Consider the following 26,952-nt stretch of genomic DNA (forward strand, 5'->3'; position numbering starts at 1 on the left):
GTGACAGGGTCATGAGGGTGGAGCCCTCATGAATGGGGTTAGTGCCACCCTGCGTACAGACACAACGAGAAGACAGCCATCTGCAAACCAAGAAGAGGGCCCTCACCAGACACCGAATCTGCTGGCACCTTGATCTTGAACTTCCCAGACTTCAGAACTGTGAGAAATAAATGTTTGTTGTTTTAAGCCCCTCAGTCTAGTATTCATTATAGCAGCTCAAGCTAAGACAGTTAAGTAATAAACTAGTAAGTAAAGTCTAGTAAAAGTCTATGAACTACCTTTCTAGAAATAAGAAATCTGTATTTATCCATAGGAGATGTGATTTATTAAAATGACTTGTCAATGGAACTCAAGCTTAATCATTACAATCTATAAAAATAAGCATGTGTAATTTGTTTTTACCTTGATACCAATCCTCCACCACTTACACAGGTTATATGAGATGGGTTTAACTAGTAAAGTTTGTGCCCACCCCCCTTACAAAGCTTTCCCTTGTGTACAGAGATGACTTTTGCACATTTCTCAGAAGCCACGGCCCATTTACTTAACAAAGTTTCCTGGGAGGTGACTCCTCAACTACAGCCAGGTCCAGTGCTTGTGGGTTGGCTCTGCCACTCTGAACTAAGGAAAAAGGGAAGACAAATGACAGCCTTAATCAGAGGTGGCTTCCTGGCCACTGGCATGGGGATCAGCTTGCAGATGGTGTTTTGCTTGGCCTGCTCCTTGCTTTGTACAGTGTGGATTAGTTGACAACATTTTAAAAATAAGGAGATTGCACATAAATATATGATTTCTGGCTTCTCTCGGAAAATCATAAAGGCTGGCTATCCTAGGTCCACATTCTCAGGCAACAAGCAGCTGCTGTTTGGACAGGGCAAGTGTTCTCTAGGTGGCTACAGACTCCTCTGCCTGTGGTGCTCCTGACTTGGAGGTCTGTCGTCAGACATGTTTCACTGGCCTGGCATTGTTTTCTTACACTTTCCTACCTCTCTCATTCCCATGATCTGGCATTAGGGTTTGCACCTGAGGCCACACCCACTCGACAAGCCCAGGAGGTATCACAAACAAGTCCAGGATTCAAACGAAAAGTCCTCTGGGATTGTGGTGCATGGCTGCCCTGTTTGTAATCCCTGGAAACTGAATTCTACTGGCTATTTTTAAAAACGTAAGTACATATATTACTATTTAGATAACAGTATTTTAAATTTTAGCTTAAAGACCAAGCATACCATTGTAGAACATATACTAAGATTTTTGAATACGCATTTGAGACAATATAACCATTTCAGCCAAGAAGTATTAAAATTCCTACAACTAAGTTAGAAATTACGTCCTACAGGCTTTTCAAAAACTCTTTTTGCAGACTATTTAGAAGAGTTACAGGAAACCATTCCCTGCAGCGAGAAAACCTTTCTCTCTAAAGCTTCCTTGAGATGAAAAATAAAACAAGTACTCTCCCCCTTTCGCACATCAATGGCTACTGATCAACAATACTCATCAGAGTTCACATTTTAAGTTTTAGTAATATTTTTTAAAATACAGAAAATATAAAAATGTTCAATCTGCACTTTTCAAATTTTTACGAATGCTGAGCACTCAGAAAAGATAACTATTGCAGCCACAGAATTTAGAGCTGGCAAAGAAACTTGGAATGTACTAAGTCCAATCACTTCATTTAGGGACAAGTAGAAATCAGTCTAGAGATGTTAAGAAACTCTTCCCAAAGTCACACAGCGAATAAGTGCTAGAGTCTGAATTCCAATGTGGGGCTCCTGTGTTTTGCTTATTTCTCTTTGTCTATAACTCTGACTCTGAACCACAGTCGATCATATACAGAAATGGATATTGGGGGAGGGCTGGTGGCAGGGGGAAAAAATAAAAAATAAGAAAAAAGTGGAAAGAACAGAAGACAAAAAATGAAAAATAGCTGCTGACTGAGCAATCATCATTGTCACTGCTGTGTGAAATTTTAATTTCCTCTTTGGAAATTTAGGTTAAAAATACATCTATTTCTATTTACAGAGTGCTCGTCTTCTTTAAGTTTCACACTTCACACTTTACTTTTGAATACACGTTTATTTTCTAATGTAATCCTAGAGATTTCACTCCGCTGAGGGGAACGACTTAGGCTCTCAACATTATATCCGAGCCCCCTCAGAAGTGTGAAGGCATTTATAAAAGTCTCTTTGTACCTACAGGGAGTTAGAACGTCTTAATATAAGCCATTTGAGAGATTTATTTTGCCTCGCTCTGAAAGGCCTGTAGCACACATTTGGAAACCACATTTGTTCACTCATCTCAGCCTTCCACATTCTTTTTTTTTTTTTTTTTTTTTTTTTTTTTTTTTTTGCGGTATGCGGGCCTCTCACTGTTGTGGCCTCTCCCGTTGCAGAGCACAGGCTCCGAATGCGCAGGCTCAGCGACCATGGCTCACAGGCCCAGCCGCTCCACGGCATGTGGGATCTTCCCGGACCGGGGCACGAACCTGTGTCCCCTGCATCGGCAGGCGGACTCCCAACCACTGCGCCACCAGGGAAGCCCAGCCTTCCACATTCTTAACGTCCATCTCAGTTTGGTCCATATTAACCCTCAGTTGTGATTATATAAAGTGGTGCCCTCTTTAAGAACAGCAGTGAAAATGAAAACCTTCACAAAGAAATGAGTTGATTGAAAAAATGTAAAAGATACTCTGTCTTCTAGTCTTTACCTTTAGAATTCAGCAAGCGATAACTCACCCAGGGTAGGGAAGATACTTGAGCATAGGTCACAAGCTCCTATACTATTTTCCTCAAAACCAAGGGTTTTCTGGGAACGACCCGGGCACGCATTTTAGCACGAAGACTTTTCTCGGCCTCCCTTTCTCTTTGGGGACACAGAGGCAGCACACGCTGCGGAGGCGTCATGACCCCACACTCAGGGGCTTGGACAGGCGGTGGTTTCTCCTAGCCAGGGCCTAAACTTGGATTTTTGTCTGCAATCCATCATTTCAAGATGTGATTTCCAACCCCCCCCCCCACAACCCCTTCTCCATTTCTGGCTCACTTCATTCATTCTCCTAAGTACCTAGAAATGATATTATCGAAGATTCCATCTCAGTCCCACAATGGATTCTGCCTAATTGATCTATGTCCTTTCATCTCCCTTTTTTTTCTTTAGAAAGAAGAAATGATGAAGAAAATGTTCTTGGAATTCACTTCTGGCAGAGTCCTGTGAGCTTTGCTTTAAATTGTTAGTGAAATGCTTGACATTTTTCCTTCGCTTTATAAACATTATGTGCAAATCATTCAGAATCCTAATGGAAGGTGATTTCCCATTAACGCAGGCTATAAAAATGCCATTTTCTTCTGAAACTGTGCCTTAGAAACAAACAGTACAAGATCTCTGCACATTTGCAGATTCTCCCCACAAATCAACGAAGCCCGATGCTGAAATGGGGACGAAAGCTACCACCAAGGGAACTTTCTAGAGGCAGCCTAGAAAAGGCAGAGGCATGTCATGGAGTTTGCCGCAGTGGAGAATCCAGTTGTGGACACTGAGCCTTCTTAAAAGCCATCTTTGGCACATCTGTGATCTCTGACTGACAATCACCCTTCTAACAACTTAATCTGCCTAGGGACTGAGCTACTGGCCGAGAAGGAGGGGACGTAAGCACTGACACGCACAGCCTGGATGAGGAAGCCAAGGAACTCACTGTCCTATCAGTGTTTTCTTCTTCCAAGTCAGATGAATACAACAGACTCCCTTGGCAACCACTTCCTTCCCCAATTCCCTCTGATCAAGAACCTTGGAAAGAAATCATTCCCGATGCTCTTGAACATTCGCTAACACTTCCCAGTATTCTTTCTTAAAGATATAAAATAAAAAATCTATAAGGTGAAGTGCCCAGCTCTGCTACTTACAGGCTCTGTGACCTCAGGGAAATCTCACTTAACCTCTCTGAGCCTCTACTTACTCATCTGTAAAATGGGGATAATAATGGTACTAGAAATGTGTCTGAAGTATTTAATACATGACCTGACCCCTAGTAAGGACTCAAGACGTGTAACTGCTATATTGTTAAATTATTATTTATTACTGCTTTATTTTTTATCACTTCCTCACAACATTGTTACGAGTATGAAATGAGTTATGTATATAAAGCATCAAATAATAATACCTGGCTTATTTTTGGTACTCAAATGCTATGTCCTTATGCCCGTAAATGTTACTTTAATTAAAATACTTTTTCATTTTTATTTTATGCCAGTCTGCGAGGTCAAATTTAGTATAGGTAGATGAAAACACCTTCATCAAAGGAAAACTGAGTTCTCTCTCATAGCAAATGAGAGCATGGTATCTTGGAAGCTTGACTGGAGGCCTCATCTCCAAGAACTACCCCCCTGTTTGGATGCAGGCTGTAAGGGCAGAGAAGGTGGGGTAGGGATTGAGCCCTGGGGTCCTGGGGTCTGCTGATTCTGCTTCATTCAGATATAATACAGGGAGGGAGGTGGGCTGGAGTTGGGACTCATTTTCAAAGTTTTTAGTTAGTTTGTTTATATTCAGCTTCCTTCTAAACAGAAATTTTGAAATGGATTACAATGACATATGTATTCAGAATAGAGGTTTTACAAACCAGAAATAGAAAAGTAAAGCCATCAAAAGTAGGGAAACAACATATTTTCATCCAAACGTGAGAACCTGTGAGTAAAGGTGGGAGGGGACTATTGAAAATGATACTAGAGCAACAGACATACACTGGGACTGTCCCAAGCAAACTAGGGTGCATGGTCGCCCTCGACAAAGGGGAGGAGGGGCACATGCACTAGCTGCGGTCATTTTATTTTTTTTTTTTTATTCTTATAGTTTTTGCTTTTTTTTTTTTTTTTTTACATCTTTATTGGAGTATACTTGCTTTACAATGGTGTGTTAGTTTCTGCTTTATAACAAAGTGAATCAGTTATACATATACATATGTTCCCACATCTCTTCCCTCTTGGGTCTCCCTCCCTCCCACCCTCCCTATCCCACCCCTCTAGGTGGTCACAAAGCACCGAGCTGATCTCCCTGTGCTATGTGGCTGCTTCCCACTAGCTATCTATTTTACACTTGGTAGTGTATATATGTCCATGCCTCTCTCTCGCTTTGTCCCAGCTTACCCTTCCCCCTCCCGATATCCTCAAGTCCATTCTCTAGTTTAATGACTGCTGTGCTTGCACTTCACATCTGGCATTGAGCTTCCTGGGGGCAGGGAGAATAGAGAATATAATGGGGCACACAATTTTCTTTAAAGAAGGAAGTACACCTATTCTTCAAAGGCCATCAATTTTCTCATTATGAAATACATTTCTGTTTATTCAAATATGCTTACTGAAATGCAACTTAGAGAATATCTTGAAAACAGGAAAATGCTGCCCATAATCCTACCATTTAGCCTGGTCTACATGCAGATATTGATTTACAAAGTTGTAATCATAGAACACTTATAACTCTGTGTCTTTCTTTTCAACTTAATATCAAACCCTAAACATTTTTATGCTACTACCTAATTTCCATGTTAGTAACTTTGAATAGCTGCATACTACCCCATTTGATATACCACTGCCTACTTAACCATTATCCTACTGTTGACAAATATATATAAATAAATATTGGTCATTAGGCTGTTCCCACTAACAACTTTTTCTTCCTCTATATAGTACTGTAATAGATAGAGGAATATGCTTTTGCTTAAATTATTTCTTTAGGATACATTTCCAGGAATGAAGCCACTGAGAGTATATAAACATTTTTCTTAATTTTGATATATACTGCTAAGTTGATTTCCCAATGAGTCACCCCAGGGGTTGGCGGACTATGGCCTTCAGGCCAAGTAATGTTTTAATGGAACACAGCCATGCCCATCCATTTTCATATTGTCTGTGGCTGCTTTCACACCAGAACAGAGTTGGGTAGTTGCAACAGAGACCATATAGCCCACGAAGTGTAAACTATTGGGTTGGCCAAAAAGTTTGTTCGGGTTTTTCGTAAGAAAACCCGAACGAACTTTTTGGCCAAACCAGTATTTACGACCTGTCCCAACACAAAAAGAGCTTGCTAACCTTTAGATTATCCTAATGTACGTTCCCATACCGCCTGTACATGGTACCACATTCTAACAGAAATGAATTATGTGGGGTCAGACATTTTCTTCCACAACTTATTTGTAGTAGATGTTCATGCTAGAAACTGCAAGCTGGCCATCAAAACCCTCTCTTTCCTTCTTCACAGTAATATAATGTTAGGATGTGGCTCTCCAGCGAACCTCCCCCGCAACCTTTGCAGCTAGTTGTTGTCCTGTGACTAAGCTCTCCCCAGTGGGATGGGAGTGGAAGTGATGTGAACCACCTTTGGCTCATTTCCCTAAGAGGAAATCTCTAGCCCTGGACTTCCATTCTTAATTTCTATCTTGTTTGAACCATTGCTCTCTTGAGTTTCTGTATGACAGTAACTACTATTACCCTAACTACCAAGCAAAAACTGGTACCAGAAGTGGGGTATTGTCATGAAAAAAGCTAAAATTAGTGGCTCTGACTCAGTGGCCAGGTAGTGATGAAGAAGAAACAGATATAATCGGTGTGAAACCTGGTGACCCTTGTTAGGGTGTGGAAAAACATATGGTAAAACGTTTGCCTATGATAACTTTCAAAGCATACCACACACCAGGGGCTCTAAAGGAAGGAACTGGAGAAAACAGAATGTTAGTGGATGTTACCTCCCATCCTTGGTACATCTAGCAAATTATTATACGAAAGAGAAGAACTGCCCAGTTTGCAAGCAAAGATAAAAGAGAAGAGAGAAAAATCAGACGTTGGGTCCCAGCATATTAGAAAAGCTTCTGTACCCCCAAGGAACAGAGGGTCAGCAGGTTGAGCTCCAAATCATTCTCAGAGACTTCTCTCAACCCAGTGAAGGCACCTAGTTCCACAGCAAAGATTAATCTAAAAGTATTGCCTTCTCACTCAAGTCTGCTGTTTCAGATGGCCTCGAGGTAGCCTCAATAAGTTAAGAAAGGTTAGACAAGAAAGGAAAGAAGTAAAGCAGTCTTAAGAGCTACATCTAAGAAAGAAACTTGGACGTGATTACCGGCACATGGAACTGCCTGGGAGATACAGATCAGAAGCTATTCCGTTTTTGGAGGCATTGAATTGTGAAAGGAAGTGCAGGTCTAACCTGAAAACATCTGCATCTATTGAAACTCGAAGAACCCTCAAGGCCCCTAAGCAGCAGTAAGCACAATTCTCACAGGAGGCAGGTTTCCAAAGGCCACTTCGGATGTGAAGTGAAGATGTGGAGGCCATGAAGGACTTCTGAGAAGGCAAATCTAGGGACCTACAGGCTAAAGGACAGGAGCGATTCCTCCTGCCACCTTCCAAGGGAGCAGAACCAGGGTCTAATCTTCTTTCACTGACATAATCCTTGCCATTCCTGTCCAGCAGAATTCCATCGTTACTATAGACTAGTGGCTGCTTTGGATTTCCCGAGGTAACTAGGTATGGCTGCCCAGCTAGAGACTGCACTTCCCAACTTGCTTTGCCACGACCTGTGGTCACTGGATCTGAGTTCTCATCCCTGGAATGTGAGTGTGTCACTCCTGCCTCACTGGCTTAAGAGGAAATGTCTAGCCTCGCCTTCTGTTCTTTCTCCCCTTCCTTCTGGCTGGAGTGGCAACAACTAGGACAACTTGGAAGCCACAGGGATGAAGATGGCAGAGCTACCATCAGCTGTGTCTCCTGAGTGACTCCACGGACGAGAACCACCCATCCTCTTGGAATATCCTCCCTGGATTGTTGCATGAGTGAGAAAATCTTATTTTGTCGAGCATCCGTTGTACTTTGGGTGTCTCTTCTTTTTTAAACAGAAACTAGTGTTACCCTAATACACTACAAAAGAACTTCCCAGAGAACTGTACCTGAGTATCCTCTTGATAATATTCTAATGAAATCAATTTTATTCAAAAAACTTTACATCAAAATGTAAATTAAAAAGCAGTACTACATGCTATAAAGAGACTGTAACCATGCGCATAATTATGATGAAAAATAGACAGTTTTATTAAATTCAAGGTAGGTACTTTTGCCTGTAGAAGACTTTTAGCCTGAGGTCTATCTTCTCTGTTAAAGCTGGACATAAAAATATTCCAGCACAAAGCTGTAGCTTTATCTCCTTGAAATTAGAATGACTAAAAGAGAATTGAAAAAAAGAATAATTTTCTCATGATGTGATTCAAGGTTCTCCAGCTCTATATCCATTTAGCACCTAAAGCCATCTTGGGTAACAAACAGCAGAGAGATGCAGCCAGTGGGACGTACGACACTGAATGACTTGAAGTTTGCATTAATCCAGCAGACTGAGTGCAAGATCGCAGACTTCCTTTCATGTATGGAATCACTAATGATTATAAAATGGGTATGTCTTTAATTCCAAACAATGGATGAACAAGAAAGAGCACTGTTGGTAGACCATAAATTATGAGGGATACAAGGAATACCTGAAAGATGGAAAGCAGCAGATGGAGGAAATGAAGCTCAAAATGGTTCCCAAAGAGAGATGCAACAAAAGTGGATTTGGAGGATGCCCAAAACTCAGAGTAAGCGGCTTGGGGAGCTGGATGACTGGTTGGCATTCTGGGAAAAGAGCAGCTTGGTTAAGTCCTCCCATCCTGGCTTTGTACCAAGTACCTGGGAGCCCAGGCGTCTGCCTCCAGGAAGGAGTATTGCGTGCAGGGACCTGAAACAGTGCCATGAGGAATGTAACCAGACAGACAACTAGAAACCAGTGCACCTCCCCCGGCGGAGCATCCCTAATCCCTCAAAACCATGGAAAATAGGCAGCAGTAATAGACGGCACCATAGGCAAACTAACATGGAATCTCAAATTAACAGTTGTGCACAGAACCAAGAATCATTGTTTATCCATTAATGCTTGGCAAAAATTGAAGTCCAATGACACAGGTATGGGGATGCATGTATTGCTCCATTCATGGTAGTGTACCCGTTTTAGCAGGTAATTTGGCAATATCTACGATCACTTAAATGCATTCACTCTAACTCAGTAATTTCATTTCCAAGAAAGACTTGCCCATCAGCATGTGGAGGCAGATAAAGGACATTCTTTTTAGCAAATAACTGGAAACAACCTTGATGTCCATTAATGGGGAAATGGTATATATAATGGAAAACTAGGAAGCCATTAAAAAATAGTGGGATAACATATATACAATGGAATATTAGTCGGCCATGAAAAAGAATGAAATAATGTCATTTGCAGCAACATGGATGGACCTAGAGATTGTCATACTGAGTGAAGTAAGTCAGACAAAGACAAATATCATATGATATCGTGTATATGTGGAACCTAAAGAAAATGGTACAAATGAACTTTTTACAGAATAGAAATAGAGTCACAGATGTAGAAAAAAGACTTATGGTTACCAGGGGGAAGAAGGCGGGGGAGGGATAAAATGGGAGATTGGGATTGACATATACACACTACTATATATAAAACAGATAACTAACAAGGACCTACTGTATAGCACAGGGAACTCTACTCAGTGCTCTGTAATGACATATAGGAAAAGAATCTAAAAAACAGTGAATGTATATATATGTATAACTGATTCACTCTGCTATACACCTGAAACTAACACAACATTGTAAATCAACTATACTCCAATAAAAATTTTTAAAAAGTAGTGGGATAGATCTATATGCATGACATGGAAATAACTCCAAGAAATAGTGATACAGTTATAAAAGCTAACCACAGAACAATACATCTAGTATGATCTTGTATTTAAAAAACAGCAAAAAATCTAAAACGGTGTGTATATCGTGTCTCTATCTATGCACATAAATAGATATGACAGTGTTCGTACCAAATTTTTAACAATGGCTACTCTTAGAGAGGGGCTTGGGATGGAGTGGGTGGTCATAGGAAACTAGAGCATGATTTATACCACTTGAATTTTATTTTTCTCAGTTTGATCGTTTTATTTAGGAATATATTTGTGCCATTTGTCTAATTAGAAAATGAGGCAGCACTTAAGGCAGTGCCTACTATATAGCAGGTGCTCAACATATGCTAATTCAAACTTTTTTAAAATTAGTAAAATATTTGGAAAGTGTTAAAAATGTAAATATAAGGGATAATGTAGCATGATGTTTGTATGGCCAAGGTTTGACGCATTAGAAGGCAATAAGTAAAGTGATGGAATTCTTCCTTGATATAAGTACTCGAAACAAGGAAGTAGGAAAAGGGGCATTACTAGGGGGAAAAGGGAATTCTCCAAATAATAAGAGAGAAATCTGAGGTCTCAAGATAATCACACAGAATACGACAATAAGCAGTAAGTAAACGCTTCCAGCAGAGCTGTACCGAAGGGCGCACCGCACCCACAGAATGGTCATCTCACCTGTTGCCTTTGCTGAAGAGGTGGTGGATACCCCATTGAGCTCACTAGGACTCCTTTTCATGGGCCGTGGCTTGTATTCTCGTTTGGGGACGTTGGATGCAGCCGATATTCTGTAATACAGATTTGAAGGTCAGTCAGACAGCTGATGAGGAAAGCAAAGCCTCCAAGCCTACGTTTGCTCTGCTGTAATAAGCCTACAAATTTAGGTCCTAGGTGATGGTCGTGAAGGGGGTGATTTTTACACGTTGATTCGTGAGTAGCCCAAAGTGATAGCTTTGATATCCCAAATGTAGTTTTTCAACTCTATGCAGATACACCTCATTTTATTGCACTTCACAGATATTGCGTTTTTTATAAATTGAAGGTTTGTGGCAATCCTGTGTACTATAGGTGCCATTCTTCCAAAAGCATTTGCTCACTTTGTATCTCTGTCACATTTTGGTAATTCTCAAAATATTTCACACTTTTTCTTTATTATTATATTTGTTGTGGTGATCTGTGATCAGTGATCTTTGATGTTACTCTTGTAATTATTATGGGCCCCACAAACTGCGCCATGTAAGACGGCAATCTTAACTGATAAATGTGTGTGTTCTGACTGCTGCAGCTACCACCTCCAGCTGTTCCCCTATCTCTCTCTCTCTCTCTCTCTCTCTCTCTCTCTCTCTCTCCTCAGGCCTCCCTATTCCCTAAGACACAACAAAATAGAAATTAGGCCAATTAATAACCCTATAATGGCCTCTAAGTCTTCAAGTGAAAGGGTCTCATGTTGCTCACTTTAAATCAAAAGCTAGAAATGATTACGCTGAGTGAGGAAGGGATGTCCAAAGCCAAGAGAGGCCAAAAGCTAGGCTTCTTCACCAAACAGCCAAGTTGTGAATGCAAAGGAAACGTTCTTGAAGGAAATTAAAAGTGCTACTCCAATGAACACACAAATGGTAAGAAGGTGAAACAGCCTTATTGCTGATATGGAAAAAGTTGTAGTGATCTGGGTAGAAGATCAAACCAGCTACAACATTCCCTTAAGCCAAAGCCTAATCCAGAGCAAGGCCTTAACTCTCTTCAATTCAGCAAAGTCTGAGAGAGGTGAGGAAGCTGCAGAAGAAAAGTTTGAAGCTAGCAGCAGTTGGTTCAGGAGGTTTAAGGAAAGAAGCCGTCTCCATAACATAAAAGTGCAAGGTGCTGATGTAGGAGCTGTAGCAAGTTATCCAGAAGATCAAGCTAAGATCATTAATGAAGGTGGTTACACTAAACAACCGATTTTCAATGTAGATGAAACAGCCTTCTATTGGAAGATGCCATCTAGGACTTTCATAGCTAGAGAGGAGAAGTCAATGTCTGGTTTCAAAGCTTCAAAGGACAGGCTGACTCTCTTGTTAGAGGCCAATGCAGCTGGTGGCTTTTCAGTTGAAGCCAATGCCCATTTACCATTCTGAAAATCCTAGGGCCCTTAAGAATTATGCTGAATCTACTCTGCCTGTGCTCCAGAAATGGAACAGCAAAGCCTGGATGACAGCACATCTGTTCACAGCATGGCTGACTGAATATTTTAAGGCCACTGCTGAGACCTACTGCTCAGAAAAAAAGATTTCCTTTCAAAATATTACTGCTCATTGACAATGCACCTGGTCATCCAAGAGCTCTGATGGAGATGTACAATGAGATCAGTGTTGTTTCATGCCTCCTAACACAACATCCATTCTGCAGCCCATGGATCAAGGAGTGGTGTCGACTTTCAAATCTTATTCTCGAAGAAATACATTTTATAAGGCTCTAGCTGCCATAGATAGTGGTTCCTCTTATGGATCTGGGCAAAGTAAGTTGAAAGCCTTCTGGAAAGGAATCATCAGTCTAAATGCCATTAAGAACATTTATGTTTATGGGAAGAGGTCAGAATATCTATGTTACCAGGAGTCTGGAAGAAGAATTCCAACCCTCATGTATGACTTTGAGGGATTCAAGACATCAGTGGAGGAAGTAACTGCAGATGTGGTGAAAATAGCAAGAGAACCAGAATTAGAAGTGGAGCCTGAAGATGTGACTGAATTACTGCAACCTCACGATAAAACTTTAACAGATGAGGAGTTGCTTCTTATGGATGAGCAAAGAAAGTGGTTTCTTGAGATGGAATCTACTCCTGGTGCAGATGCTGTGAAGATTGTTGGAATGGCAACAAAGGATTTAGAATATTATAAAACTTAGTTGATAAAGCAGCAGCCGGGCTTGAGAGGATTGACTCCAATTTTGAAAAAAGTTCTACTGTGGGTAAAATGCTATCCAATAGCATTGCCTGCTACAGAGAAAACATTTGTGAAAGGGAGAGTCAATCAACGCAGCAAACTTCACTGTTGTCTTCTTTTAGAAGTTGTCGCAGCCTCCCAGCCTTCAGCAGCCACCACCCTGACCAGTCAGCAGCCATTAACATTGAGGCAAGACCCTCCACCAGCAAAAAAGATTAGCACTTGCTGAAGGCTCGGGTGATGGTTAGCTTTTTTTTAGCAATAAAGTATTTTTAAATTAGAGTATATACATTGTTTTTTTTTTTTTAGACACAATGCTATTGCACACTTACCAGACTACAGTTAAGTGTAAAATATAACTTTTATATGCACTGGGAAACCAAAAATTGTGTGACTCACGTTATTGCAATATTTGCTTTACTGTGGTAGTCTGGAACCAAATTCCCCATCTCTCCTAGGTATGCCTATATTTGTAAAGTACTTGTCTCTCATAAAGTCTCTGAGGCATCTAGCAAGTACCAGGGATGAACTGGCACTCAACAATGTTAGCTTCCTTCTCTTTTTCCTCATATAAAGATAGAATTAAGAAAAGATGCTCATGTGAGCAGTAGGTGAACTACCTGCCTACAAAAGTGGATAGTTCAGAGACTGTACACACCTTTTGTCTTCCCTCTATAATTACTGCATTGATTTAAGCAAAAATCTCTCCAAATTTATTCATTATAATCATCCTGTGTAAACCAATTTTCTGTTATCAAACCTGGTCAAAAATTAGGGTAGTTTTTTAACCCAGTATTTTAATTGATAGGTTTACCATGCACACTACATATATCACTGATTTTCAGAAAAGTAGAGAATACACTTATCAGTAAAGTCACAGGGAACCCAGCAATGTTTCTTTGACCATTCAGAGGGTATTTTTGACTCTTTCAGTATCTCTCAGAGTCAATGTTATGAACATGGGCTGGTATTTATGCTGGTGAAGTAAAAACACATCTTTTTCGAGACATTTACATACTAACTGAATATCATCTCACTCCTCTCCACATCCCTAGATGTTGGGGAGGGAGTATATGCCATCCCACCCTCAGCTAAACCCTCATCCAGTCAGCAGTGAAGCCAGGACAGCTCTGTAAGGGCTGAATTCGAAGGCAAGTGAGAAACTTTGGTTGCCCTAAACACAGGTCATGAGTAAAGGCTTGAGTGAAAAGAAAAAGGAGAAAAGCTTCCAGATCCCTTTTCCCAGTTCCTAGTTCTGTCCTATTGGCCAAAGCCATTTATTTATTATCTCAGTGCTATCCCACACCCAACCATGAAAGCCAGCTAAAGAAAATTCAAAACAGAATGGGGCAGTGGGAAGGGGAAGATGGAGAGAAAGAGAGAGAGACTGATTTCGATTGATTTTTAACTCTGCAGCCCTAGGCTTACAATGAATGCAAAGGCTCTTACCGCATCTGTAGCTTGCTCTGTAGCTCCTGCAGAATCTCTGTGGACTGTTTGTGATAGTCTAAAGCTGCATCTATAAACACGGCCAACTGGCTGACTTGTTCTACCTGCAGCAGAAGTGGAAAATTACTCCATGGAAGCCAGCGCCTGTGTAATGTTCAGAAAGAGAAGAGACCAGCAACAAAGACCCGGCTTTGCAGGGAAGCGCCCTGTCTGCCTGGGTTCTGGTCTATTTCATTTCATTTCATCACGAAGTAATAATCACACAGGTCATGGTATAGAGCTATAAGTGCTGGAAAAACATGTTCAAATTTATTTGTGATTATGAAGTTGATTTAACTCAATAAAAAAAGGTCTACTTTTCCAATTAGATGATCTTCTCAGGAGATGTTTATGCTATAAAGTTCATGGATCTGAAAACGGAGAGATAAAGCTTTTCCAATTACAAATGAAGCCAAGGTTTAGTAAATGAACTGCTTCCTTAGCGAAGTGTCTCTACGGGCACTTTCTAGCTAAGTCACATCAAGAAACTAAGTAGAACTTCTCTGGTGGCGCAGTGGTTGAGAGTCCGCCTGCCGATGCAGGGGACATGGGTTCGTGCCCCGGTCCGGGAGGATCCCACATGCCGCGGAGCGGCTGGTCCCGTGAGCCATGGCCGCTGAGCCTGCGCGTCGGGAGCCTGTGCTCCGCAACGGGAGAGGCCACAACAGTGAGAGGCCCGCGTACCGCAAAAAAAAAAAAAAAAAAAAAAAAGAAGAAGAAAGAAAGAAACTAAGTAAGTTAAGCTGTTCTTGGATAAGAAGGGAAGCCAGGAAGCAGGGCACGCACCAGGCGAAGACCTGCCAGCCCCCTATATGTTTTTGTTGCCCCCTATATGTTTTTGTTGCTATCAGCGCAAAATCATTTCCCTGAAAAAAACAGCCCAAAGGAATGAACTAGAAAGACTCTGGCAGCTCTCTTTCCCATGAACCAAGACATTCATGAAATCAGTGACCAAATTACAGTGGACGTAAAAAACTAAAATGAAAAAGTTATGTTACATAAAAAAGCCTGGAAGGCCTGGGCATGCATAATTTGAGGAAGAGCCATCTCCAGTAGGGCACTGGAGCTCCCTTCCCTGCTTCCCTACGTGTTTGAGGGGCTGCTACAGAAAAGAAGGATTCATTAAGCTGATTTCCACAAGCCTCAGAGGCAGCACCACTGGGTTGAGGTGATGGGACAGGGAGGGGGTGGGAGGCAGCGTGAATCCCGTGAACTCCAGAACCAGACAAAGGCACAAATCAAAATCAATCCCCCTCTTTCCTAAGCTTCCTCATAGTCTATGCATCACCTCCTTACTTCGTTTCCTAATCAGCTTAGCGGAAAGTCTGCCTGTTTATTCACCCTTACACCCTCACCCTGCAAAACCAATCATGGACTCCTTTGCCTTCAAAGATCTAAGCTATTTTCATTTGCTATTATTGACTGTGCTTTAGCTGTCTATACTTTCATTTTCCTTGCCCACGTACACCATTTTAAACAGGGGTTCATGTTCATGTAAGATATACGTGGACTCCCACTTGAGCCGTACTGTGATCAGCGTCTGCAAGATGAAATCCCACTGTATCACATTTATTTCACCACACTCTGTGGCTGGAAGAGCAACAAGCCTAGCCTTAAATTTCCAAAAACCCAATAAACAAAACAAAGACAGCCTGGCCCCTACAAAATCCTAAGGATTTCTTAAGTTTCACCTCTTTGGCTTTTACACGTACTTTTAAATAAGTCCAGCACCACAGCCTAACAGGATCACAGTAGAATCTGCTATGGATTCCTTACAGTGTAAGAGCTGTGTGCTGGTTAAAATCTGCACCACACTTCTCTATCTTTAGTAAAGTTAATTTATATATTAATACCCACTTTGAAATATGCTTGACATCTTATAACAGTGAAAGGTAGTTGAATGAATATTCCTTGAAACACACTTGATGTTGGGAGGGGGGATCACCAGCTGTCATCTCTGATGTGGCTAAAATAGTAGATTATGTATTCCAGAGAGGCATTTGGATTCATTGGATGGCTGACTTTGGGAAGGAAATGGATCTTGGGCTCCCTTAAAACCTGGAAGACAACAGCAGTGCTGTACAGCGCCTGCACGTAGTAGGTGCTCAATGCAACTGCTGAAGAGGTGGTTATGAAGCTATAAGTCTCTTGTTGACAGTGAAGCCATGTAGTGCCCCAAGTGGATTATCTGCCTTTCCCTGCCAGAAAAATGGAAGCTTCCAGCTGTCCCCAGGCCATGAGCAGTGAGCTGTATGCAGGTGGCCTCTGCTTCCCAAACCCCAATGAGAATTCAATACCTGGACTGGCAGAATCAAGGTTGCAATAAACCCAGGCCTGGCAAGAGTCAAAACCTGTCCAGAAGGTAAAACATTTCTTCCACTGGCCACACCACTCAATTTGGCAAATTCATCTATTGAAGCAGGAAACATCACCTGGGATGAGAAGAAAAACCTAGTTCCACTGCCACCTGAGACCTGTGCTGCCACTTGGCTGGTGCCGTCTTGAGAGTAAAGTGTGACCTCACACCCTGCAAGGGTTCCCATGACACACACAGTGGAACAGAATTACCAGAGAATTAGCTCCGGTCTCTGAAAGTAAAGTGCACTTGCTGTTACAGATGAGGTCACACCCAGCTCAGACACCTCAAGTGAGAAACTCATGATGCAAACAGACTTCCCTATGGGGCAGCTAGAGGTGAAGGAGGCAGAGGCCAGACAAAGGCAATGCTCACCGACAAACGGGCGGGGTGAGGACCATGATGCTACCTGGGAGGTACACGGAACCATGAAACCAGAAGGAGCTTTTGGTAGACAGAAAAGTGGCCCCCAATCACGTCCAAGTCCTATTTCTCCAAATCTGTGAATGTATTACTAGATGGCAAGAGGGCCTTTGCAGATGTGATTTATGTAAAGGATCTGGGATTAGGTGATTACCTGCATCATCTGGGTGGGCCCAATATAATTCCAGGGTCCTTTAAGAGGAAGGCAGGAGGGTTAGAGTAAGAAAAGGAGATGCGTCAGTGGAAGCAGAACCAGAGTGAGAGATTTGAAGATGCTTCACTGCTGGCTTTGAGGTGGAGGAAGAGGCTATGAACCAAGGGATGCAGGTGGCCTCTGGAAGTTGGAAAAGACAAAGAAATGGGTTCTTCCCTACAGCCTCCAGGAGGAATTCAGCCCTGCCAATACCTTGATTTTAGGACTTAAAACCTCCAGTCTTCAAGATAATAGATTTGTGTTGTTTTAAGCCACAGATTTGTGATGATTCAGCAGCAATAGGACACTGCCATTTCAGAGCTGCTTTGGCCTATTCTCAAATGAAGCAAAATCTAACAATGGGACTAGCTCTGTTCAGGGACCCCTGTTTATGGGGGATGGGAGTTGTTACCTTGAGACTCATAGGAACCAAACTCATGGTGCTAATGAACCCACTGAGGCTGTTGGGAAGTACCTTAGTTCTGGGGATGGGGGCAGAGACTAAGAGCGGGAGAAGTTCCCAAGAGCTGTGGAAAGTGTCCAGGGACACTTGGGTGGGATCTGAGCCACTGGGGGAGCCTGTGGACCAACAGCTATTGAGGAGGCTTGTGGAATTTTGGTTGTACCAAAGGAAGAATGGCTCAAAGGACTACATAGTAAAGGCTCTCTAAGATCAACTCTCTGCAACAGGGATATGGAAATTGGGGTGGCAGAGAAGGAGCAGGGCTGTGAAATCTCCTCAGACCTTCCAACAATCAGTTACCAAGGGACTGGTCGGTAGCCAGGTAAATGGGCACAGAGGCACACTCTGAAGACCACGGAGAGAACAGAGAGAACTTGACGTGAATAGGTACTGCCCCGCCCAGATCCTTGGAGTATACAGTACACACAGCATGCATGAATGCAGAAATGTGCATCTCCTGGGACCTGGCAAGTCGTCCCCTTTCACAACTGAAATGACGTACTTCCAATGGAGGCCACTCTCGACGTGAATTGTGATAATCCAACTGATTTCTGGCTCTGTCATATCAAAGACTCCACTCTTTTTGGATTCCTCAGAGAAGCTGGAGGAAAATTTCTCAGGAATTTTGCAGTCTGGTCTTAAACAGATGCCTTTTCCAATAAGGCAAAGGCCTTTATTTAGAGTTTCTGAGAAAGTTTGAGTCAGGCCATTAAATTCGTATGAAATTAATAACATGGATAACAATCCTCTACACTCTTATTCTCCACTTTATACTTCTAAAGAATTTCTTGCATGCAGGGGTTCATTTGCCTGACACTGTAAAGGTGAAAGTTACTTTCTAGGGGCATATAGCTGAACAGAGGCAAAACCACAAGCAGGTTTCAGGTCTTTCACTCTGTGGCAGGAGTGCTTTCTTTCTACTAGTCCAATACTTCCTAAGTGCCTTATTCGATACATCACAAGTCCCTTGATACGTCAATAATAAAATAATAATAATAATAGCGGTGTGGAAGAGTGCTATTGTCAAATAACTTTGAGAAGCTGCCTTGTGTATCCTCTTGTAGGAATCTCTTGGAGATTAATTTTTCATATATTCATATAAAGACTCTGAAAAGTCTTGTGATAAAGCAAACCTGTTTCATTTTGGTTAACCCAGGCTTTCCCAAACTTCTTTGACCATAAAGACATTAGTCATGCAACACACACTACATCCCATGGAATGAATTTTGGGAAACACCACTCTAGACCCATGGAAAGAACCCAGGAATCCGGAATCTAGTAATTCCACTTGTTCTGGGAGCCCATGGACAGAGGGAGGGTCCCCAGGCTGGGGATTTGTATCAGGAGAGCTTAGAGAATATTGCAGGTGCCTGGCCTCATCGGTCTGAAGTGGCATCTTCTGTGTGATATTTCTGGCCCCTGCCAATGTCAAAGACCTACATTCCATTATGTCGCGTGGTGAGGAATAAACTTCTCTGCCAAGACAGGAGAGGAGAGTGTTAACAGGCCTAGGGGTGATTTAGCATTCCCAAGAAATGGCGGTGGAGACTGGGAACCAACTGCTGAATATCCTGTACCCCCACCTCAGAGCTAACTGTGGGGGGCACAGGGGCCCCTCTCCTAGGGGAGGGCTGCTCTGGGTGCCTCATCCCAGCCTGGCACAGCAGAAAGAACCAGCCCTAGACCTGCCCTTCTGGGCTCCTGGGAAATCTCATGGACCAAAACACCTGCTGGCTTGCATCTGTGTGTAGAATAGGAAGCTACACAGCTCCAGACAAGAGGTGATGTGATGCTCAAGGGCTCCAATCCAGCACTTACTGACAAGACCCCGAAGGACGACAGCATGGCGCCAAAGGAGACTCTTCTCTTTGATTACCCCAACCCCAACTCTGCCAAAAATAGGTAGAAAAACAGATGCCACCCGCCCTTAGGAATGAATGTTGGAGTAAACAACTCAGGGCCTTCTCACCACCCCTTCCTTCTTTCCACGTGATAGGAGGAGGAGTGATCCGTCTGATTGATGAGACTAGGGGACCCTGACACCCAGGGCGACTGGACCCTGTGCCGGAAAAGCAAGAGGGGCCTGGCCCTGGGGTCTGTATTCTTGAAGAAAGTGGGTTTGTGAAGCAGCTTTTCTGCTCTGCCCACCTCACTCTCCCTGAAGGTGGCTCTAAGGTCTAGACGAGGTCTGGGGTAAGTAGTTGGAGGCCAGTGTGGACCCAGGCCCAAGCTGCCAACTCGATTTTCCAGACAGTCCTGTCCTCTAGGCAGGAGGCTGGTTTGTCATCCTTGTTTGGCTGCCCTGTTTGTCTCTCAGTTGGGAGAATGCAGATGTGAGGACAGATGAACAACCACATCCTAGAAACCTCCAGAAAATCCTAGGAAGAGTTGCATGACCTGCATTTAGAGACCCGGGAAAGACCAAGCCTGTTAGTTCCGGTTGGAGTTCTCACATCAGACAGATCTCTGGCAGACAGATTTTGTCGGCAGTATCTGGTGAAGCTTTTATCGTGTCTTAGCCAGGGCTATAGGACATGAGGGCTGGAGAAGATACCGCCTGTTGCCTGGAGAGCGAGACTTTGGGGTTTGCATTGTTAGTGCCAGACAGAGTTGGGCAGGTGGCCCCAGAGCTTCAGACACGCCACCTCAGATGGTCTCCCTTCCTTCCCGCTACTCTGCTTTTCACTTTCTCTTTGGAGGGAACACTTGCAAGCCCTCTCCCCAGTCCAGCTTCACTCCTTCTCCTGTGGATGAGATCGAGGAATGTTCATTCATTAGTAGGATGGGTTCTCTGCTCTGCATGGCCAGAGGCTGAGAGTCTCAGCCTGGCGAGCGTCAGGCTGGCTCTGCACCGGGGAGGCTTTTGCCAATGAGGGTGCAATGAGCAGAGACTGCAATCGGGACGTGGGTTGGTCATGCCATCCCCTCCAACACAGGTGACCAGGAGGCCTGTATCTTACAGTCATCGGGTGTTCTCATCAGTTGAAAGGGCTTCCCCTTGATTCCAATCTGGTTTTTGGGTCAATTCCTCAATCAGTCAGAACCCAAAAGGATGATCAGTTCTGACGGATACCCCAAACCTGTAACCCACAATAAGATAAGCATGTCCCACTTGTGTTTGGAGAAAGTGCCAGGGCCTCTGCTGCCTGCCACCATGTCCCTGAGGCCACGTGTTTGACAGAGCCTGTCCTTAAGAAGCAGGCATATACCTGGTCTCTAGCAGGTACCAGGTCAGGTGGAATGTCCAATCCATTGGGCAAAGGCAGGGCCTGCAGACCCACTGTGTTTAATCTGGGAATTAAAGATCCCAGCCATCTTTAGTTCCTGGAAGAAAACCCAGCCATCACCAGCCATGCTGAAGCACAGCTCTTCATTCAGAGCTTCCTCACCATGAAAAAAAGCAGACATGGATACAAAAGTCTGAGTGAAGAAGGATGGACATGAGGTTGGTGACCCAGAGGGAGCAGGAAATCAGGGTTCTGTGAGCTGCAGAGCCACTGGGCCTGGCCTGGTTGCTGGAGAAGGGCCAAGGACAGGCCTGAGGGTTCAAAGCATGCCTCATCCCACCATGTATTGCTTCTTTGTCTTTCCCCCAATAAGTCACACCCACTATTTATCCCCAAGCACCAGGCAGTTTCAGTATTAGCATGTCAGGTCCAAGGGGAACTGGAGAACATTTTCTAGACCTTGCCTCATCAACAGGACTGCCAGACCACCTGGATATGGCCAGACACTGTCATGGGAAAAGACAAGGTTGTCCCTTTCTAGGTCTACTTGCTGTTACCCCAAGAAGAGAAAGAAGGCAGTCTTCTGGAGCTTCCATGATAACTTGTGAGTCTCTTCAACTATAAACCTGGGAGGGGCAAAGGTAAGAGCAGCCTCCCTACCATAAGTCACTCAGTAAATGGTAGCTTTCGTCACTGTCATCCTCGTCTCACCACCATCAGTCTCCTTCGCACTGCCATTATCTCAAGAATCAGCAACCACAGCACACAGGGTAACCACAACAGTTGAAAATGGCGCTAGGAAAGGTGGGAAGAGAAAGAGGTGGAGCCTACTTCCAAGGCAGCCTCTGAAAGTCCTCCACCATTCCATTATTCTGATCTCCTCCCATCTCAGTGGCCAGTTTCCATGGCTGCCAGTGAAAGACGTGGGCCCAGGCCCTAAAATGAGGGAGCAGCCCATGCTCCTCAGAGCTGAATGAAGGCACCCCCCACCCACCCCAGGAAACTTTAGGGGAAACACTGCAATTCATGCCTCTGCAGGGCCAACACCAGGACCTCCGTGGGGCTTGAGCTATAAGCTAGCTCTTACTTCTCCCAGGGTGGGGTGGGCAGGGGTTAACTCATTTGTGACAAGCAGAACACTGTCAACAGATGGACAAATGACTGAGTTCTTATAAGGAAGGGATCATTTCTGATTTTGACTGATACTGAAGGGAAACTGAGGTCTCTTGGGTCAACTGCCAAGACTGAGACAGGCTTCCCTGATTACTTTGCAATAGCTCATCACAGATCGTGAATAAAGGTCATGAATAAAGCACGTGGGTTAGACAGCACGTCTGACACATGAGATTTAACTTCAGAGCTTAAATCTACCTCTAAAGTACCCAGGACTGGAAGGGCAATGTTTGCTGCAGCCTGATAAGGAATACATGCATCTGATACCTCACACTTCAAAAAATCAAATATGGCAATCCAAGACAAAACCAAACCAAATGGCCTATTGCTAGGGGATAATTTCAAGGAAATTTCTATTTTTAAGGGAAAGCAAACAACAAAGAAAAACAGGGAAAACTGTTATCCCTCTTCCCGTTTCTCATAAGATGTAAAAGAAAAAAAACCTGGTAAGATATTTAAAGGAGAAGCATAATAGACTGCACTTTTTGGTACTGAGGTTTAATGGACATGGGGATTTCACATTGTTTCCTCCAGGGTTAATGTCTCGGCAACAGTGGACATAATTCCCCCACAACACCATGGCAGATAAAAGGTGCTCAGTACATTTGGTTTGACTTGACTTGAAAGATGCAAGACCTCAATGTACCTTTTAATCAATTATTAGAAGTAGAACACAGTGTTGCAGAAAAATAAACCCTCTGACTTGCTCCAACAGGCTTGAAGGTCCAACAAATAGGTCCGAAGCTAATGCTGGGCTGAGGTGGCTCGTGGCATCACAGAGGCTGGACTTAGGGTGGGAACTCCAAACGGGGCAGGTGGCCAAGGGCCCTTCCCATCAGGCAGTAAAAAATGCCAAGTGACTTCTCATTGCCAAGGCAAAGAAGGGTGGCCTTCAGCCCTCACGGTGCCCAACTGGGGGTTACCATCCTCTTTAGTTACATTTAATCTAACTTTACTTGGACAAATAAAATAAGAGCTGGTGGCAGGAGTCACGGTACAATAGGATGTTAGCATTTCTGAGGGGTATGTGTCAAGACCTCCACAATCCCCAAGTTCACAAGCACCACTATGGTACAGCTGAAAAACTTAGGTCATGCTTTTATATCCCAAAGGTTCACTATGACAAGCAAAGGCATCAGAGAGCTGGGTGATGAGTGAGGCTCTCCCACTAGCCAAGAGAGCTGCTCCTCCTCAAACATCTGCCTCACTGAGCGCTCTTCACAGTCTTAGCAAAACTGCAAGTTACCACATGACTTGGGCTTTCTATTCTCCTGCAAAACCACCAATGCTATGGCCTCAAATACAAAGGTTGGTCTATGATGCACTTCTAAGACAACCCCACCTCCCCAGGGCTAACCTGAGCACATCTCTGAAGCAATTCCAGGATCAACAGGACTTCTCCAGATCTGAGATTTGAGTCAGGACTTGCTGGGTATCTGAAGCTATTTCTTAGGCAGGAGATAATGGTTATGGAAAATTCTGGAAACTGTGTAACAACTAAGGCTCCAGAGCTTCTCAACATGCTGACCCTAGTCATACAGTCAATGTTTTCATTCACATTAAAGTCTCCTGTTTGGTTTAAATACTTACATCATTTTCTAAAAAATTAAACATGCTTCTTTCAGCCAACTCCTTTGACTCTTCAAATTTTTCTACTGCTTGTCTGACTTCTTCATCTGGTATCTTACCTACTCGCTTCTTTTTATAATCGTAATCCAGGCGGCGGCCTTCCAGCTTTTTCAGGTGGTGCTAAGAGACAAAGGGGTCAACTGTGATGCTCAAACACAGCACAAAGAAATATTCAGCATTTCTGTGAAAATAGTCATTGCTTTTTCTTGGCATAAATTCTAGGGGGCAGGATCCCACCTTACACTTCTTTTGCATGCACTCATCATCTATTAGAGGCTCCCTTCACTGCCGGTCTACAAGGGATATTTGTGGAATGAATGAATGGGTAGACAGATGGATGGATGGAAGACAGAATGAATGAGTGTCTATATGGAACATAAGGATGCAGTATCAGTATGCAGATTAATTTTCCAAGGTTCTCTATAGGACCCCTCACTTAGGCTCCATTAATGTCCAGATAATTTCCAACCAAATTAATATACCCTAAAAAAGTATGTTTCTTTTGGTACTATTGTCAACTCCTCACTAATAAGTAGATTATAAAAACACAAATTTCTAGTATCCTCTAGAATACTTATGCATCTTCCATAAAGTTCCCAAACAATTACAGAACAAGTTGAATAAATGCCCTCGATGAATGTGATACAGAGGACAGATACTCACAGGCAACCTCTGAAATGATGGAATTTCTTTTTAAAAATATGATCTCTTTAACAAAGTAAAACAATTATAAATATTAGAGGTGTCCATTCGTGGAATGCAGTGCCTTGTGTGGTAGTAAGTTCCCCATCACAGTTTGTGTTCAAGTAGAGGGATCCCATGTCAGAAATACTATAGAAGGGATAACTGCACAGGGCAAGGGAGTTTATGACCATAACCCCTGGAAAACAGATATTTGATATTCAAAGTGTATGTGAAAACAGATTGTCCCACTGAAGCACGTGGGTAACTTGACTATTCTTTTTAGTGGGAAGCACTGGTTCTAACCTCCATAATGATTGGGTGAAGAGTATATGGGACAAAGAGTCAGAATCATCTGTCTTCTGACATGTTCTTCTGACTCTGGGCAAGTCTCTGAATCCCTCTGTGCCTCCACATATGTGGCTGTAAATGGGCACAACCAGGCTTAGTCTGGCTACATATGGGTGACGAAACATTTATAGAAGCCCTTTGAGTCCACAAGACCTTTTACAGATATGTCAGTCATGTGTTAAATGAACAGGCTCTCCACTCCAGATGTCCAAGATATATAGAGCACAGTTGAGACTATGAAAAGCCTTCTGAATATTAGACTCTTTAATTCTTGATCATCTATAGGATTTAAGTTTAAATTTATACAGTTTCTCTATCAAACCAGAGTTGAAGAACAAGAGACATCATTTAGAAAATTATTTTTTTGCATAGGGAGAAACATTTAAGGATATGTGTATTTTGTACATTTCTCCCACTCACTGCTCAGGATCCACATTTGTGTCCATGACTAGCTACCCTACTGAACCAGGTCAAGTGGAAGAGCAATGTCATCCAGTGGACTTTCTGTACAGCTTTCTTCAAGGTCAGCAGCACAAGAAGAAATGGCATATTATGTATTTCAGCAAAGGAGGTATTTGGTTCTAAGGTTCTGCATTTGGGAAAGATGTTTTGGCATCCCCACAACACAGAATGTCTCTTCTCTAGAATCATCTGTTCAATAATAATCTGTGAGCACAAAGGCTGCGCTAGTCATGCAAAAGTGAACAAAACATGCCTCCTTACGCCAAAGCGCTTGCTGCCAAACAACAGAAAAAGAGAAGCAGTGATGCTCACAGCACAGGAAGCACAGAAGGAGCACATGATTAAGCCGGGGAGAGAACAAGAGCTTCCCAAAGGACCGAACATCTCAGCTGAGATCTGCAACATGAGATGACTTAGCCAGGAGAAGGTGGAAAAGGAGAAAGACAAAGAATAAAAAGAGAGCACAAAGCAAAACATCCCCTGGGGACTGTAAGTAATTCATTGAGGCCAGGTAGAGAGTTCAAGTGGGAAGGGGTGAGCGATCCACCCGTAGAGAGAAGGAGGGGCCAGGAATTAGCGACTACGGTGCTGGATCTTTACCCCCAAAGTCAGTGGGCAGTTACTGGGGGCTTGTACCTTAGGAAGACTCTGGCTGTGGTGTGGAGAGTGGACTGGAGGGGCCGAGATGTGAAGCCGGGAGTCAAGGGCTGCTGTGCTGATGGGTTTAAACGTTAACCCGAAGAAGCCTATAGAGAGAAAGGGGAAGAAGGGAGATTCCGGAGAGAGGATGCCGGATGTGGCAAAGGCCCTGAGGAGATGAGGATAATGGACTCTGGGGCCCAGTGGAGGACTGGCCTGAGGGGAAGAGGGCAATGGGAGTAAGGAGTTGAGGAGGGTGCTGGGGGGAAGGCTGGGTGGGGGGGTCGGGTAGCAGAATATCCTGGGAGTTCCTGAACAGTTGTTTTCATTTTTCTTTCAACCTTCCTGAATTCCCCTCCATAGCCTTTGGTTTTGGTGTAAATTCTAAATGCCTATACGGGCATCCAGGACTTTCCATTAGGAAGCTCTGGAATAGGGCCCAAGTATTTGCATTTCTAACATGTGATGCCGATGCTGCTTGGGGACCACACCATGAGAATCTGGGCCTGAAGAAAGGAAAAGGGGACATCCCCAAGGCTTGGATGACTTCCAAGCTGGTCCAGGCTGCATTCAGATCACTCCTCAAGGCACCAGCAGGAAGGTCTTCTGGGCAGCTTCTCCAGGGGGTGCCCAAAGAAGGTCTCGACACAGCCTGTCCCTCCAGAGGAGAAGTCCCTGGCAGGGTAGAAGCCTCAAGACTGTTTTTGCATATCTGCAAAAACACCAGCAAGCAAGTGGCATGTGATTACCTACAGGCCCCTGAAAGCTCCCGTGTATGCTCTGCAGGGCCATTTTAACATTTTCCTGATACAAAATGTGGATTCCTAGGTACTGATCTCCTTAAGAAGTAATGGAAAATAACGATCACTAGTGCAACGTATCAAAAGACGCAGCTAGGGAGTGTTCTAATTTCATGTAGCTGTCCAGTAATAGCCAGGACATGGAAGCAACCGAAGTGCCCATCAACAGATGAATGGATAAAGAAGATGTGGCACATATATACAATGGAATATTACTCAGCCATGAAAAGAAATGAAATTGAGTTATTTGTAGTGAGGTGGATGGACCTAGAGTCTGTCAAACAGAGTGAAGTAAGTCAGAAAGAGAAAAACAAATACCATATGCTAACACATATATATGGAATCTAAAAAAACAAGTTCTGAAGAACCTAGGGGCAGGACAGGAATAAAGACGTAGA

General features: G+C 43.4%; 1 protein-coding gene across 1 annotated transcript in view; it reads right to left on the minus strand.

The window, feature by feature from the left end:
• Window positions 1-26,952, minus strand: part of SH3GL3 (SH3 domain containing GRB2 like 3, endophilin A3) — a 144,358-nt gene that overhangs the window by 12,592 nt on the left and 104,814 nt on the right. Inside the window, exons 6-8 of the mRNA XM_032622847.1 lie at window positions 23,583-23,741; window positions 14,119-14,222; window positions 10,430-10,539 (exon numbers count right to left, since the gene is read on the minus strand). Coding sequence (XP_032478738.1) covers window positions 10,430-10,539; window positions 14,119-14,222; window positions 23,583-23,741 — 373 coding nt within the window. The remainder of the gene's footprint in view (window positions 1-10,429; window positions 10,540-14,118; window positions 14,223-23,582; window positions 23,742-26,952) is intronic.

This window comes from Phocoena sinus, chromosome 2 (genome assembly GCF_008692025.1).
Source record: "Phocoena sinus isolate mPhoSin1 chromosome 2, mPhoSin1.pri, whole genome shotgun sequence".
In the NCBI taxonomy this organism is placed as follows: Eukaryota; Metazoa; Chordata; class Mammalia; order Artiodactyla; family Phocoenidae; genus Phocoena; species Phocoena sinus.